This window comes from Schistocerca piceifrons, chromosome 3 (assembly GCF_021461385.2).
Source record: "Schistocerca piceifrons isolate TAMUIC-IGC-003096 chromosome 3, iqSchPice1.1, whole genome shotgun sequence".
Classification (NCBI taxonomy): Eukaryota; Metazoa; Arthropoda; class Insecta; order Orthoptera; family Acrididae; genus Schistocerca; species Schistocerca piceifrons.
This window is the reverse complement of record NC_060140.1, coordinates 877,987,541-878,005,642: the sequence shown is the minus strand read 5'-3', so window position 1 is coordinate 878,005,642 and position 18,102 is coordinate 877,987,541. Positions and strand designations below refer to the sequence as shown.

Here is an 18,102-nt window from a genome sequence, read left to right as displayed (position 1 = left end):
CAGACATCATACCTATCCAGCTGAGGTTTATCTGCGCAGCACGGTCATCACTGACGGTAATCATTTTAATACTGGATCTCTGATGCAAAGATGGTGGATGAAGGGGATAGCAGGTTGGTTGCGTTAGTAGAGGTATTGACTAAGTGTTAAAGTTTTTGTTACTAAGCTGTTTGTTATTTGTGAAAGGTTGTTGGCAATGCGTCTTCATTGGTTGATGTTGAAGGTTTCATGAAAATGTCGTGCGGTCAGTCATGACGTTTACCAAAGAAATATTAATACTTGCCAGTGAACCAATTTAAGTTCAGTTTGGAGGTTCATCCAACATCTTACTGATTTTACATTTTACTTAATGTGTCAGTTGTCGAAGTTGATCACTTGAGTGACTTTTTAATCTACTGTCTTCAAATACTGGATGAAAACTACATAATGAATTTTACTTATCAATATATTTTTCAAAATCTTCGTCTTTTTTTTAAAAAAATACCAATTTTATCGTAAAGAAAAACTTTGTTGCTTTGAAAAGTGAGGGCTTTTAACAATGTAAACAGCAGTTTTCTGGCTACTCGTCAACAATTGTGATTGTGACAACTATTTATTTTACTCTTGTTTGCTCAACTCTTTTTCACGCTGGATAATCCTTAAGAAACATACATTTGTATTGTGCAGTGAAATGGTACATTGTTTAACTAGGTCCTTCATTTGGCTTCATTTTCTAATGTTTCTTCATAACGTGACAGTTTCAATGAAAACAAATCAACCACCATTATTTTACTAGTGAAGCAGTAAATTTAGCGTCTCATTGGAAAATGAAGTCCGTGATTAATGAAACTCCTTTACTTAATTGTAGTATGCCACTTACATAATGCAAAAAATTCATACATCCAAATCAATTTTGAAAATTATATTTTGTAAGCAAGTTCTTATAATAAAATAAAGCATTGTGTGGAAGTAAAGTCATTACTGTACACTTCTAAGACAAGTTATTTGGGCACAGTACTTTGTGTGAATTCATCTCAGTATTTTTCTTTAAATTTTTGTGTTTGTGGACACTCCATGTTTTTGCAACCTCCATCGTGACTGTATCATATGCATCCTGTACATAGTAAAAAAAGTTTCTTCTTCTGTGCACGTATGTGGCAGCAGTTACTCTCCTGTACATTATGAAGAATACTGGCCATTTTGATACCCCCCCCCCCCCCTCCCCTCTTTCACCTTTTACTGTTACCCTTTCTACCTATTCAACTTAGAAGTGCTAGGATATAACTTTTGCATGTATGGTTCACACACTTTATGGAAGTACTGAAGAATGCTGTAAAAATTGTCATCTTACACCAGTCACACTATCAGCCAATATGGCGACTGTAATATTATAGAATCACTATTATTTTAGGTGTCAAAGTATTGGGGGCTCTCGTGGCCCCACAGTTTTAATTGGGGACAGCGACTATAACTCTAGTGTAAAGAATCTATTTAAATAAATTGTCATGACACGTTTGTTAACTTTGTCATCACAACCAAACTATCACATTGGAGCCGAACGTAGAACTCTAGCTGTGCTGCAGATCAATTAGTATCCACAACCTCCATTTTCAGAATAGTGTATAGGTACTGAGTTGAAATGTGTACAAGGAAACCTACAACTCCCTATCCTATCAATACATGGTTACCCTAGAAAGAAACTGACTTCAATCAAGAAAGCCATCCTTGAAAACAGACAGAGCTACGCGCGTCTCAGTCAGACTTAACTGAATCTTGGGAATGGGACTGGACTGAGGCCATTGCCAGAATTCACCCTGCGTAAGAAACAAACCTTCCACCTTCAATCAGTTATGCAGAACACAGACAATGGTTAAGAGTACACACCAATTGTAGCAGAAGAATGGACACTGTTGATAAATATGATAAGGCTCCATCTTGAAAATGCGCTTTTTGTGCCGTCAATGAGTCCCTGATGACAGCAAATTACCCAAGTCATGATATTAAAAATTTGTTGTCTGTCTGTAAATTATTTGTTATTGTCTGTATATTATTTACTATTATTTATAAAAACAGTACGATAGTCAACTCACATTTCTTGGCTTTGCCAACCCACAACCAAATTATCACTTTTCAATCTAACCTTGGCCTAACTAAATAACGAACCAACCAACCTTGGATTACAGTAAAGGTCAGTTAGGCATCTACAGGATGTTACAAAAAGATACAGCCAAACTTTCAGGAAACATTCCTCACACACAAATACTGAAAATATGTTATGTGGACATGTGTTCGGAAACGCTTACTTTCCATGTTAGAGCTCATTTTATTACTTCTCTTCAAATCACATTAATCATGGAATGGAAACACACAGCAACAGAACGTACCAGTGTGACTTCAAACACTTTGTTACAGGAAATATTCAAAATGTCCTCCGTTAGCAAGGATACATGCATCCATCCTCCGTCGCATGGAATCCCTGATGCGCTGGTGCAGCCCTGGAGAATGGCGTATTGTATCACAGCTGTCCACAATACGAGCACAAAGAGTCTCTACATTTGGTACCGGGGTTGCATAGACAAGAGCTTTCAAATGCCCCCATAAATGAAAGTCAAGAGGGTTGAGGTCAGGAGAGGGTGGAGGCCATGGAATTGGTCCGCCTTTACCGATCCATCGGTCATCGAATCTGTTGAGAAGCATACGAACACTTTGACTGAAATGTGCAGGAGCTCCATCGTGCATGAACCACATGTTGTGTCATACTTGTAAAGGCACATGTTCTAGTAGCACAGGTAGAGTATCCCGTATGAAATCATGATAACGTGCTCCATTGAGCGTAGGTGGAAGAACATGGGGCCCAATCAAGACATCACCAACAATGCCTGCCAAACGTTCACAGAAAATCTGTGTTGATGACGTGATTACACAATTGCGTGCGGATTCTCGTCGGCCCACACATGTTGATTGTGAAAATTTACAACTTGATCACGTTTAAATGAAGCCATACTGACGAAACGAAAACGAGCTCTCACACGGAAATGAAGCGTTTCCGGACACATGTCCACATAACATCTTTTCTTTATTTGTGTGTGAGGAATGTTTCCTGAAAGTTTGGCCGTACCTTTTTGTAACAACCTGTATATCTGTACATAATCCACAGGCCATCATATTGTGCATGGTAGAGGGTACCTTGTATCATCGCTAATCACTTTGTTTCCTGTTCCACGTGCAAGTGAAGATAAGCCATTTTTCTTATCTTAGTGGTCCTTAAACAATATGTACACTGGCTGTAGTAGACTCATTCTGCGGTAAGCTTCCAACTTTCTCAATAGAATTTTGTGGAAAGTATGTCGCCTTCCCTCAAGGGATTCCAATTTGAGTTTCTGAATCATCTCTGTGATATCGCTGTCGAGGACAACATACTGAGTTCTGTCATTAAGAAGTCTGAGCAATTCACATATCTGGAAACTAATCAGTATGCTCGTACCATTGTTAAGTCTGCAGTGGGACTGTGTGTTGATGCTTTCTGGAAATCTAGCAATATGGAATCTGCCTGTTGCATTTCATCCATAGTTCACAGCATATAATATGAGAAAATGCCAAGCAGAGTTTCACCATAACTTACATTCATAAAGTAAATATAAAACCAGTGGTGACATCACTGCACTACTACTGTATCACAATTTTCTCTGCACCCTGTCTCATGAAATGAAGATTCTAGTGTGGCTTGGTGACTAAGTGTCAGACTATAAATCCAAGGTTTGGGGTTCAGTACTCTGTGGATGTTTGGTCATTTTCATTTCTTTCAGCTCTGTCATTGATTTGTATATGTGATAAATGTCAAACTACACCATGATTTGAAGTTAATGTTAAAACTGTAAGCCTTGTATCACTCGTCTCATAAGTCACTTCAAAAGTTGAAGGAAACAGAGAGCAAACCACTTCCAGTGGATCCATACCTAGTAAAATAAGTAGCTGGATGCTCACCCACTAAAAGTTACATACTTTTTTAACTTGGAACTGCATCACTGCTTTTTTTCAGGAATCACCATCACTTCTGAAACATAGCTTCTGTAACAAACTACAAGTAATTTGAGTAAGAGTAATATAGTACTGCCGCTCCGTGCATTTTTCGTAGTCAATGTACCATATACTATGTGTAGTAATATGCACCATTACACCGTCGAAGATATGTCTGTTATATAACATGACATATTGAAATTTACCATGCAGTTTCAGTTATTTTTAAAGAAAAGTTCATTAAATGTGGAGTGAATGTTGGCTACAGTGCATCATACAACAATTAGAAATAATGGAACCATGAACAAAGGATTCACATATTGTCATAATGGCTTGTATGAAATGCGGAGGAAATCTTACCGACAATGAACGTAGACCTCATACTATGCTACAGATCAATCTGTTACCCAACCATTACTTTGTATTCATATTTGTAGCCTTTGCCCAGTCACAACGAAAAGGTGTAACCTTCCAGTGTAACGTAGACCTTGGTCTCTGCTGCATTTTGGGTGGGGCAATCTCACACTAGCCATAATTTTTTTTTTTAGAACTACCCCAAATTAACATGGCAAAGACATTGTCAAGATGCAGTGGTTAGCACACTGGACTCTCATTCGGGAGGAGGAATTAGGTTTTCCGTGATTTTCCTAAATCGTTCCAGACAAATGCTGGGATGTTTCCCTTGAAAGGGCATGGCCGACTTCCTTCCCCATCCTTCCCTAATCCGATGAGACCGATGACATTGCTGTTTGGTCTCTTCCCCCAAACAACCCAACCCCATTGTCAAGATATGTCCAAATGCTTCTCAGTTGAAGACAGATTCCAGTTACACAGTGACTTATATCTTGCCATACTCTCCTGTCTTGGGGTTTGATAGGTTATTAAAGGAAAACAATATGAAAAAAGTGATGCATCAGAACTGTGGGAAAACTGACCCTTGTGTCACAATCTGTCAGTATTGGTGGGAAAGTACTGTGAAATTGACACCCCTCTTCTTCTCCTCCTCCAATTTTTACTGTCGAATGTGTGATTGTTTTTTTTACTCGCTTGGTACATATGGAACATTATTAGTTTTGGTTTCAGGTTGTAGAAGCACTTTGTACTGTTTGTCATAAACTGCAAATCTTATGACAGAAATTAAATGTATGTTTCAGAGATCTAGACCCTTCACAAATTGCCATCATCCATGAAGTGTATGACAGTGAAAATGCGCACGAAACCTTTGAACTTGAACTGGAAAGAGCACTGGAAGCTGGATGCAGCATAATTGTCATTGAACCTTCAAGGCTAGGAGATGAAACAGCCCGCTGGATAGCTGTGGGGAACTGCTTACGGAAGACAGCTGTTTTGTCCAGTATATGTTCAATTGGGGCAGGTTTGTGTATTTTGCCACTGTATGAATGTATGTATGTATGTCATGTGTAAAAAATGCTATTTGGAATGATGCCCTTCGTACATAGTATACATTTGGTTTATAATATGTTTCATTTTACTCTTGCAAATAAGCAGTATATGAAGGAACAAATTAGACCCACAGCGTTACCAAACAAGATCTTAAGTTCATTTATGGCATTGATTTGTGGAGTTAAAATCTCTGTTTAGTGTACATCATACCTGGCAGCATTTATGGTTACTGTTCATTGCGGGTCAGTTTACGAGTTTGACTTCCTAAGCGGCAGTAATAGAGGCTCTGGTCTCCATAAGGATCTTGTAACAAAACTATATGTGCAATGTTGTCACTTTCTTCTGGTGCATCTTTCAAAAAAATATGTTGATTTGTTGTGAGGCTGATCAGATTCTTACTTGAAACTAGCACTTGGCTGAATGCATTTGTGACCTATTTTTATATTTTGACTAAAATAACTTTTTGACTGACAGATGCCAGTGGTGGACAGCAATGTTGCTGGCTCATATACATTATTTCATTGTCTCATGTGATCAATAGTTGCATAACACCAAATGGAAGTACTTATTGACTGTTGTGATCATCTTCATTATTAGTAAGAAGCACAGTGGTTAGGGGTGGGGGAAGGTGCTATAGTGCTGCCTGTAGGAGTGTGCTGGGATGTGACAGAGACAGGATGGTAGGCTGCTAAGTGCAGCATCAGGAAACTGTGCTGTGGACCCAAAGGGGAGAGGAAAAAAGGCAGAAAAGGGGGACTCTGCAGCTGTGTGGGGGAAAGGGAGGGGAGTGAGAGGTTGGGGTGGGAACAGGGAAAGGCATAGATGCAGGTTGAGGCCATGGAAGGTTTACAGGAATGAAGGATAATTTGCAGAAAGAGTTCCCACATGTGCAGTTCAGAAAAGTTGGTGTTTGCAGGCAGAGTCTAGATGGCATAGGTGGTGAAGCAGTCATTGAAGTGAAGCACGTTGTGTTGGATGGGGTGCTCAGCAAATGGATGGTGCAGCTGTCTCTTGGCCACGGTTTGGCGATGGCAAGTCATGCTGATAGACCACTTGTTAGTGCTCATAGCCACGTAGGCTGCCGAATGCCACACAGTGGTTGCAGCTAAGTTGGTAGACTACAGGTGTACTTTCACAGGCGGCCCTGCCTGACAGGGTAGAAAATTCCTGTGACAGGACTGAAGTAGATGATAGTGGGTGGATGAATGTGACAGGTCTTGCATCTTGGTATATTACAGTGATGTGTGACATGGGACTAGGCACCTGGAGTACAGATGGTATAGGAATGGACAAGGAGATTGCATCAGTTGGATGAGCAGCAGAACACCACTTGGGGGAGGATAGTGGGAGGAATATTTGTCATTTCAGGGCAAGACAAGAGAAAGTCAAAACTCTGGTGGAGACCGTGGTTTTGTTGCTTCAATCCTAGTGAGTGACCTTCCTTTTGAATTTTCCAGAACATATCCCTTTTTCCTCCATGAGGAAGGAACCAGTAGCTCTGAAAGACAGGGTTAGTTTTTCATTTTTAATCAATTTATCACCAGTACTGGAATTTCATCTTCTGAAATTGTTAAAGTAGAAAATAGTTTTTGCTTTGTGACATAAGAATATAGACAGGGAAATGAGAGATGCTAATAAATGGAAAAAGAAAGATCAATGGACATGGAAACGAGAAGAAAGACAGGAACTTCTCTCACGCTGGATTGTCGCTCCCATGGAGATGAGATTTTCGTCTAACCTATGGTATTAAAGGTGTGAGTTGTCGTTTCATTAGGAACAGTAGTCAACTTTGTGGGTACATTGGACCTTACAAAAGGTCCAAACTTTATGAAATTGTAGCATGTTGTATGTAGGTAATCTAGTGTAACATCTGGGAGCTTTGCGGGAGGGAGATAGCAAAATCTGGCATTTTTTCAGTTTTTTCTATATTTTTTTTACCTTGCATCCTGCAACAGTAAGCCCTTTTACATTTCTTGTAGTGCGTTAAATTTTCTAGGATTTTCACTGCATGAATATACAGGTTTACAATTATTAAACTATGTGAAATAAAATCAATATAACTTCTGAATGGTTTGCGTTAGGTTGGCTGTGGGACATAATGGGAATTAGTATGGTATTTGTAGTTTGGTGTAGCGATGAAGCCCACTTTCATTTGGATGTGTTCGTCAGTAAGCAAAATTGGTGCATTTGGAGGACAGAATCTGCATTTTGCAATTGAGAAATCTCTTCACCCTCAACAGGTGACTGTGTGTTGTGCAATCCAGCCACAGAATAATTAATGCAATATTCCTTGATGGCATGGCTACTACCGAATGGTATGTGAAGGTTTTGGAAGATGATTTCATCCCCATTATCCAAAGTGACCCTGATTTTGACAAGATGTGGTTCAGGCAAGACTGAGCTCGACCCCATCGAAGCAGGAGTGTGTTTGATGTCCTGGAGGAGCACTTCAGGGGCCGCTTTCTGGCTCTGGGGTACCCAGAGGCCGCTGGCATGGGCCTCGATTGGCCGCCATATTCTCTTGATCTGAACACATGTGACACCTTTTTGTGGGGCTGTATTAAAGACAAGATGTACAACAATAAGCCCAAAACCATTGCCAAGATGAAAACTGCCATTCAGGAAATCATCAGCAGCATCGATGTTCCCACACTTTAGCAGGTCATGCAAAATTTTGCTATTCATCTGCACCACATCATCACTAATTATGGCAGGCATATCAAGCCTAAATCTGAATATCTGTAGTGACATTTACATGTCGAATAAAGTGTGTTTGTACGTCATAGTTTGTCAACTGATTTACATTTTTTTTTTTTTTTCATGTAGTTCAATAATTGTCACCCTGTATTTTTACACCACATACTTACCAAAATAAAGAATGTGAAAAAAGTGTCCAAACTCAGATTATCGAAAAACTGCACAAAAGGACAGGTTTTAGCATTACAATTTCAGTTTTACAACATTTTTAAAAGGACAATTGCAGATGCCTTTAATGGCAAATATTTTACAGTTGGTTGCTCATTTCTACTAAACCTGCACAAAAATTGCAAAAATTATGGTTTCTTATTATTGGTGCTTCTAAATATTAACTTTAACAACGCTGAGAACACACTTCCCTCCCAGTCCTCAGTGGGGTTTTCATTCAGTACAGGCATATGACTTCAGGAAAACAGCTTTTGATGTATACAATGTATATTTCATAGAAAGTTCCATTACAGTGTCATTCCGTACCAACTAAAGACATAATTCAAAAATGAAGATTACTGCTAATGGAAAAAATATGTAACAGAGTTAATAACTTGACCTCTTTGGTCCAGATGACAGTTCAAGTTGGGTATCAGTTTCTTCCTCCTCAGTAATGATGTCAGTGGTTAGGATTTCCCTGTCATTGTAAGTCCTTTCAGTATCCAGCTCAGTAAGAGTCAGTTTGGACAAATTCTTGCATGTATGTCACAAGAATGTTTGCAAATGGTAAAGGACCAGAGTAGCTCAAGGCCACTTCGGTACATCATTTCATACATTAACATGAAATTATTTTCAGTGAAGAGTGTGGAGCTTCATTTTTCATTCCTCTTCTTATTAATGTTCACCCTCAAACCATGCCTAAATTTGTAGGTAAAAAAGAATGGTACAGGTTAGTGTCTCGTATTGGTGGCAGTCCCCCAAGTTGGAATTTGGATTTGCCTCTGATTTAGAGATTGTCATTAGAGAAGATTGTCCAGTTTATCTTTGTTTACATTTCCATTGTACAGTGCCACAAGAAATGTTTTTTCTGCTTTAGTAATTTGGCATCTGTTGCATCTGGCTGTTTGAAAATATCATGCTGGGCATGGAAAGAGTTCTCTCGTAAATGGTACTTTCTTTTTTCTTGTCCAAAGAGGATTAAAGTAATGTCACACTTACTTGTAATGTGAAGGGAAACAATATCCTGTACACTGAATTTACATGATGTTGTTGAGTACAGAAGGATGGGAAATTACCCCTTCTGCTCTTCTGGAAATACAATAGTAATGTTATTGAAGTCAACTGCCTTTGATATAGCATTTTTAATTATTGTCAGAGCAACATGCTATATTGTCTGCTTAACCACAGTGCCCTTTGTTCAGTCATTGGAATTGAGTACAAGTTCTGTAAAACCTGTTGAGATTGTTCCTCTGCTTTGGTATTTTGGCAATGAGCATCAATAGGATACCTTTCAAGAACTACTAATGCATTAAATTTCAAGTTTTTTTACACATAATCTATATAGGTGTTTTACAGTGACTCATTATGCTGTGGCGATGAGTCAGCCCCAGTGCAGGTCAAATGATCTGGTGTGAGGAAGTAGGAAATCAATTTGACACATTCACTGTGCAGTACTCAATACCCCATCCCTTTAGCTTTAATGAAGTTTTGCAATAGCTTACACGTGTGAAGTTACTGAATCCATAGTTTAACAGTTGGACCACAATCCTACACGAAGAAATCCCGCTTTCAACAACAGCCCAGATAGAGATGGTGGATGAAGGGTACCGGCTGATAGGGTTTCCATAGGACACCTTGCTATCCTACTCTCCAACCCAAGCAGAAATGAATGCCCAGTTGCAGGGGGAGGGGTGTTGGAGATGATAAATGTTGACAATTAAAGGCAATTACTACTGTCTTTTTTTATGTTCAATTAAAATTGTAATGCTGAAACCTGTCCGTTCTGCAGTTTGAGAATTTTGCTATGTCTTTCAAGCATTATATCTTGGTAAGTATGTTGTTCAAAAATATGTACAGGTAATGAAAATGGTAGAATATTTAATGCAGTATAAAAAAGACCTAAGTGGTTTTTGTTATAGGGATGCAAGGGAAAATCATAATGTAGAAAAGACAGAAAGTTGCTGACTTTATGCAGTTTTTCATCTTTCCTCAAGTTAGCGTAGAGTCTAAGAGGTGTAAAACTTGGATCCTACACCACAGGCCATCTGTTCACAACATACTAAAAGTTCATAAAATTGGGACCTTTTGTAAGGAATGAAGCACTACTCTCACCCTGTTCTCACAGCTTTATGTTTGCCAGTACCTTGTCTCCTACCTTCCAAACTTCACAGGAGCTCTACTGCGACACTTGCAGAACTAGCACTCCTGGAAGAAAGGATATTGTGGAGACATGGCTTTGCCACAGCTTGGGGGATGTTTCCAGAATGAAATTTTTGCTCTGCAGTGGAGTGTGCACTGATATGAAAACTTTGAGGATGGGGTGTGAGTCATACTTGGATAGCTCAGATGGTGTAGCACTTGTTCGTAAAAGGCAAAGGTCCCGAGTTCGAGTCTTGGTCTGGGCACACAGTTTTAATTTTGCCAGGAAGTTTCGTATCAGCGCACACTCTGCTGCAGAGTGAAAATCTCATTCTGGAAACATACCCCAGGCTGTGGCTAAGCCATGTCTCAGCAATATCCTTTCTTTCAGGAGTGCTAATTCTGCAAGTTTCGCTGGAGAGCTTCTGTGAAGTTTGGTAGGAGACCAGGTACTGGTGGAAGTGAAGCTGTGAGGACAGAGTGTGAGTTGTGCTTGGGTAGCTCAGATGGTAGAGCACTTACCTGCAAGAGGCATAGGTCCCAAGTTCGAGTCTCAGTTCGGCACAAAGTTTTAATCTGCCAGGAAGTTTCAAATGTTTATGTGGTTGAGACCACTCGTAATCCATTTTTAAAGAAATGATTTTCATTAACTTCCGAGAAAAAGAATGACATAGGCCACCATCACCTCTTATCATGCTTACAGGGGCTTAATACTTGGAATTCTGAGACACAGGTGACTCTGCGTATCTGAGTTGAGTCAGGTAAAATCCTACAAAATATTTTTAAAAATGGCAGTTGGCAGATGAATTCTGTACTTTCTTGTGTGCCATTGTCAAGACCGATCAAAACTTTCACACTCTTCCTCAGTTTGTTAATTTCTTATACTAAAAAAATAATTTTGTGTGTCTCCTTGTTCCGCAGTTAGATGCTGGACATCTTTATGTAACTTTTTCACATCAACCCCAGTGAAAATGGTTGCTGAGTCATTTATCATTATCTTGTTGATTGCTCCCTTATTTTGTGTCACCTGTGATAACTTAAGTTCAGTATTTATTAGTATGTTCAGTATCATTATTGGTCTCTCTTAATTTAACTGTTATTTGTATATGTGCTTCTATTCCCACGCTGGCCTTAACCAGGACTTGTAGCTGCTCCCCATTATACTTCCATATTAGAGACTCAAGGTCCTGAATTCTTTACTACTACTTAAATTTCTACTCTGTATGCTAGAACCACTTACCTAAACCATTGTTCAAATTATTGACTAGCTTATTCTATGCCCAAAAGCTGCTTGCGTGAATTGCCCTTTAAGATTTGAAATTTTGTATTTGTGCTCTGAAACAAGTTCTGAATCACAATACCTTGCTGCTCTCCAGGTCTGATTGGATACTACTGACACTATAGATGACAAAAAGAAATTAAAGTTTTCCTTATCACTGCACTTTAGAATCAGCTCTATATTGTGCACTTTAGAATCAGCTCTATATTGCTCATGTCTTTGGCCTAATACTCACTGGCTTGGATGCAGGAACACCCACCAGATTGGTATTTTGGCATGTCATCTTCAATCTCTACCACCATAATGTAAACGTAGTTCAGTGACTGTTGTTGCCACTGAAGTGGATGCAGAGTCTGTAATCAGTGCCAATATCGAAGACCTCAGCACTCGATTACTAGAAGATATGGACAGACGCTGTTCGGATTAAAAAAAAAAAATTTAAAAAATGTTAAGGTGGGGCTGTGTCTTGCACAGCTAAAACATTGTGCCATATCAAACCTTAACAGAAATACATAACTTTGGTGTTTATTAACATCAGTAAATTTGTTATTGATAACTTCATATGAAATAATTTTCCACCATCTGTATCTCATATTGTGGAGGTAGCTGCTATGTTGTACTTTTCAGAATGAGAACCTCTTGGCCAGAAGGCTTAATAACCAGACACTATTGCAGTTGTTTCTTGAACATTGCTTGCTTGTTTGAGATGACATAAAATCGTTCATTTTTTATTCAAGGGCAAGTTTATTTATTTAGTTAAAGAGCATTAGAGTTTAGTAAACTCCAGTAGGAGGTATTAAAAGAAAGTTGTCCTGTGTCATTTGAAGACAAATACTTTGTTTTCAAAAGAAGTTCTGAAATCATACTGCTCTTATCTTCATACTACATGGAAGCACTACAGTGGTATGGAAGTCTATAGGCACAACACCTGTTAAAAATGGAAAATTAAAGGGCATCCTGTGGGTGGTATGTGGATTGTGTTTTGAATGTTTTGGAAGTTTATTTATGTTTCAGTGCTTTGTATAAATTGGTATAGGGTGTACCATCCACTGCGTGCCATACACGCTTATGTAGTAGCGATCTATATACGATAGAAATACATGTGAAATGTGGAAAGACATTTTATTACTACACACATCAAAAAAAGTTTTGCATCACCTCGGTTCCGGAACATGTACAGAAAATTGGAGTGGAGATCAACATAAACATCATTTCTGCCCTTTTTATTGCTCATGAAAACTGCACATTGCGTGTTGTACCACCATACAGCGAGAACTTCAGAGGTGGTGGTCCAGATTGCTGAACACACCAGTACCTCTAATACGCAGTAGCACATCCTCTTGCATTGATGCGTGCCTGTATTTGTCGTGGCATACTATCCACTAATTCATCAAGCATTGTTGGTCCAGATTGTCCTACTCCTGAACAGCAATTCGGCATAAATCCTTCAGAGTGGTTGATGGATCACATTGTCCATAAACAGCCCTTTTCATTCTATCCCAGGCATGTTCGATAGGGTTCATGTCTGGAGAACATGCTGGCCACTCTAGTTGAGTGACGTTATTATCCTGAAGGAAGTCATTCACAAGATGTGCATGATGGGGGCATGAATTCTCGTCCATGAAGACGAATGCCTTGCCAACATGCTGCCGATATGGTTGCACTGTTGGTCGGAGGATGGCATTCACATATCGTACAGCCGTTACAGTGCCTTCCATGACCACCAGTGGCGTACATCGGCCCCACATAATGCCACCCCAAAACAGCAGGGAACCTCCACTTTGCTGCACTTGCTATACAGTGTGTCTAAGATGTTCAGTGTGGCCGGATTGCCTCTGATGATTGTGTGGTTGAAGGCATATGCAACGCTCATTGGTGAAGAGAAAGTGATGCCAATCCTGAACAGTCCATTAGGCATGTTGTTGGGTCCATCTGTACTGCGCTGCACGGTGTCATGGTTGCAAAGATGGACCTTGCCATGAATGTCGGGAGGGAAGTTGCGCATCCTGCAGCCTATGGCGCACAGTTTGAGTCGTAACACGATGTCCTGTGGATGCACGAAAAGCATCATTCAACATGGTGACATTACTGTCAGGGTTCCTCCGAGCCGTAATTCGTAGGTAGCAGTCATCCACTGCAGTAGTAGCCCTTGGGCGGCCTGAGTGAGGCATGCCATTGACAGTCCTTGTCTCTCTGTATCTCCTCCATATCCGAACAACATCGCTATGGTTCACTCAGATGCCTGGACACTTCCCTTGTTGAGAGCCCTTCTTGGCACAAAGTAACAATGCAGATGTGATTGAACCGTGGTGTTGACTGTCTAGGCATGGTTGAACGACAGACAACACGAGCTGTGTACCTCCCTCTGGAAACTAATCGGCGGTCTGACACCCTCCATCTAATAGGCACTGCTCATGCATGATTGTTTACATCTTTGGGCAGGTTTAGTGACGTCTCTGAACAGCCAAAGAGGCTGTGTCTGTGATACAATATCCACAGTCAACATCTATCTTCAGGAGTTCTGGGAACTTTTTTTGATGTGTGTATACGCTAAGCAAACAATTCGTATATGATCATACGTAGTTATCAAATTGCATGCTTTTGACAGTTCACATTACAAATATTGCAGAGTTCTGAAGTTGGAGAGACTTTGATATATGTCTTGTACAACATCCTCTTCTTGTTCCATTCAGTGCTCAAACTGTTGCTACCATATTGCCCAATTTCCCAAAATACAATCTGCTGTTACATCCAAAAAGAACTCGGCTTTTGAAGCAAAATGTTTTAATCTAAAGCTCACTGTGTTTTCTTTATCTACTGAACTTTGAGTATCATTCTTTCCATGCTATCAGTGAGTACTGGAATTTCATTTTTTAAATCACACATGCTCCAGCCTGCATTTTTTTGTTGTGGGTCGAAATTAATAGAAAAATATTTTGGGAGAGGATTGATTCTTTAAATGAAGTAGGAAGTGTGTAGACTCCTTGCCATATCACTCGAAAAACACTGAGCACTAGGCTGACCTTCACTACTGTTTTTCGGTTGTTTTGTCATATGAAGTTATCGTTGATATTTGTATATAAAATCATACAGTTTCTAATGTGCTGGTTTACTAGTTAAAGAAATGTAATAAAGTTTTAGTTCCTGTTGTTGATGCAGTAATATGTAATTCTTTTTTGGATCATATTTGTTTTCCATTGTTGTTTATATTATGTAAATTAACCAAAATGAATCTGAATTTTGTTACTTCAGTGTGAAATGATTTTGACAGATCTTTGAATTTTACTAAGGTTTCTTATGGCCCGACCGGCCTTGTGCCTATGCACCACTGACAGCGGTGTCCCTACTTTGCACTGGTCTGTACGCTGTGTCATGGCAACTGGACCCGTGCTGTCAATATCAAGTAGAGCGGGACCGCCGGCGCCTGCCACGGCGCCTCCCTCCATCTTGCACACAGGCTTCTGCAGTTGTACTGGTGCGCCGACCCAGCATGCGGTTTCAGCTGCTCCATGTTGGTGTGTCATTTGTGGCTACAGCTTTCTGGGGTTGGAGGCTTTACCGTGCTTTGAAGTGACATAACTGAAAGAGATCTTGTAGGGATGTAATCATGGTGCCTCGTGGCGGTGTGTTGTTGAGCTGCCGACTAGAAATCCCTTTGTAGTATGTACGGTGGGGATTTAGCGCTGGAGGAATTTATATTAGTAAAGATTTTCTTGTAATGCGGTTGTTTGAAGCACTGTTTTTAGTGCTCGCACTGCATCTCATGTTCGTCAGTGTCAATTTGGAGACTGAGCCAGTGGGGACTAGCAATCAGTGTACTGAGCACTGGATAAAAAATCAGGAAACAGTGCTCTTATGCTATGTTGTGTACTTACTGCACATGAAAAAAGGAAAACAATAGCTTTACAATAATTTGGTCTGCTGTATATTGTTGATATACTTTCTATTTTGTAATCCTTATCTCGTTATATGCAAGCCTCTCCATTGCTTGCTTTTTCAGTTTGCATATATATCATACACCCGTTGAAAGTTCCTTTTTGAAATTTACATGTGTAAAAATATATTAATTTTGACTGTCCAGTTAATTACAAAGAATAAATGTAATTAATAGGAACTGTTTTTATTGATTTTAATTGGTGCAGGTTTTTTGTGCTAGTCTCCTCTGTTTCTGCATATGACATTTCTTGGTATTGAGCTTGTGCCCAGCAGTTATATCATTATGAGATGCAATATTTCTTGTCTTCATGCATAAAATTGTTACTAGAAATCCTATGTTTTGTTAGCTGCTCAGAGCTGTCTTGTAAATCAGGCTTGAGAGAAGGGTATAGGTAACTGCAGTTGTAAGACAAGGGGCAGATGTTACGATCACACTTACTCAAGTCCAAGTTAGGCCCACTTTAAAACTACTATTGTATAAATATGATTTTATATTAAATGTATAAACTGTTTTTTTTTTTTTTCTCACATAAGTTCAGTCAAACTTATGTCAAAGAAATTTATTGTTAATAGTGTGACAAATTCTCGAGTACTACTATTATTATTTTTTTTTTACTTTTAAATGTGGATGTTTATGAAAGATAATATACAGATTTTTTATATTCGACAAATGTACAAAAGTATGTTATGAGGTCACATATTTTGTGCAAATGATCTGAAGATTTTGGTAAACCAAAGTGTAGTACAGCATTAGTATGAAAAGAATTTTATTTGTTAAGACTGTAATGACTGATATGATATTCGTCATATTGTGGCAGGCATTGTTATAAAAGGTTTGCTCAATAAACTAAACCTGATGAAATGAATTGTCTCGTCTTCCTTTTTTCTCTTCCCAGATATTCAGTTGATGAAATTATAAACATTAAATTGTGAAATTTACAGTGGTTTGCCTCAGTGTACGTATTTAAAAGTTTTCACCATCATAGAAAGAGATATGTGTTTACATGCTACTGTTGCAAAATAATCAAAGCAAATATTTTTTATATAATTGTCCGACATTCATTGGGAGAGTTGCCATTATCACTAAATAATGTTTGTGGCAGGTCACATTACTGCTGTTAATTGTCTGTAGGCAAAAAAAAGTTCATGGAACAGTTTTCTTTGAATCAATTATGTAACTCTTCTTCATTCGCACAAGTAGCCCTTGAGCAGTGGAAAGTGTTACTTCCACCTCATTGTTGCCTTGGAAATAGGACCTCTGCATTGCATTTTGTTTTGACAAACATGAGGACTGATAATAAATTAATAAGTAAAGGTGACAACTCACTGAATAGCAGAGGTACTGAGTCATCAAAAGCCACATAAGCAAGACTGAAAACTTTGCTAGTTTTTGCACATCTCATTTTTTTTTATAATGATTGCACAACAGAATGATGTGAAATAGTTTCAAGAACGTTTCCCCTGTGAAAATCTTTCACAACAGTATGGGAAAAACAACATTGTAAGCAAGGCGATCAATTTCAACCTTTTGCAAAAGTGTGGTAGATAAGAATTGCAGTTGGTAAAATTTTTAACCTCCTCTCCCCACCCACTCACCCCCACCCCCTTCCAAATGTAACTCAGCCTGTCCTCAAAGTACCCAACAAATCAAAGGGAAGAAAGGTTTCAGAATATAAAAGGCTCATTCTTCCATGGAATGAATATCGTAAGCTCTCTACCAGTAAATTATCGTCATTTGATTAGTTTTTGGCAGTCAGAAAGTGGATTTCCCCTCTGTTAGTAGTATTTGTTTCTAACAAGACTGCATTGCCCCAAATAGATATAACCATGATTTAAGTCATTGCTGTGAGTATGTGCTATAATGACTGGAAAAGTATTGAATAATACCAGTTACATTCACAAAAACGTGGAATTTTTCATCAAAAATCAATTGGCATGGTTTCTGCTGCTTACACATGCACACTGTGGAAGTCACAATCCTACCTTTTATACTCAAGTCTATTACCAGTATTAAAAGATAATTTTTGCGTAAATCACTTGCCATTTCGTCATCTTCTTTTAACTAAAAGTGTTTTCACTTTTGTCTGTAATATGACTACGCATCTTGCATACACACATAGGATCTAGGCTTGAGAGGCCCGACTCTGACTATAATCTGCGCTATCTGTGCTGCATTTCAGTGAGAGCCAATGGTAGAAGAGAGTACAAAAACAATTTTTAAAATAATAAAAAGAAAGTGGAGCCAGAAATGACACCCAAAAGACACACCCATAATGGCTCACCCATCATACTCATTTATAAACAACAAAAATACGCTATACTCCTTCCATACTGTTAACCCTTCATTACACGATTTTCATCACCATAGATCACGATGTTGGCTCATGGGGCCAAAGCACTGATGATGCATATACCAAAAAAATTATAAATGTCATCATTTGTAC

General features: G+C 39.0%; 1 protein-coding gene across 1 annotated transcript; it reads left to right on the top strand.

The window, feature by feature from the left end:
- Position 1: 1 nt before the first annotated feature.
- On the top strand, positions 2 to 16,524 carry LOC124789793 (transmembrane protein 11 homolog, mitochondrial). The gene is made up of 3 exons (XM_047257269.1): positions 2 to 113; positions 5,151 to 5,371; positions 15,013 to 16,524. Exons 1-3 carry the CDS (start codon positions 91 to 93, stop codon positions 15,294 to 15,296), a joined length of 528 nt encoding a protein of 175 aa, XP_047113225.1. The 5' UTR covers positions 2 to 90; the 3' UTR covers positions 15,297 to 16,524.
- The last annotated feature ends 1,578 nt before the right edge of the window (positions 16,525 to 18,102 follow it).

Coding starts and splice junctions, on each gene's coding strand:
- LOC124789793 (XM_047257269.1), top strand. CDS start 91: ATGGTGGATGAAGGGGATAGCAG. Junction 114..5,150: donor GTGGATGAAGGGGATAGCAG/GTTGGTTGCGTT, acceptor TGTATGTTTCAG/AGATCTAGACCCTTCACAAA. Junction 5,372..15,012: donor TATATGTTCAATTGGGGCAG/GTTTGTGTATTT, acceptor AATTTTACTAAG/GTTTCTTATGGCCCGACCGG.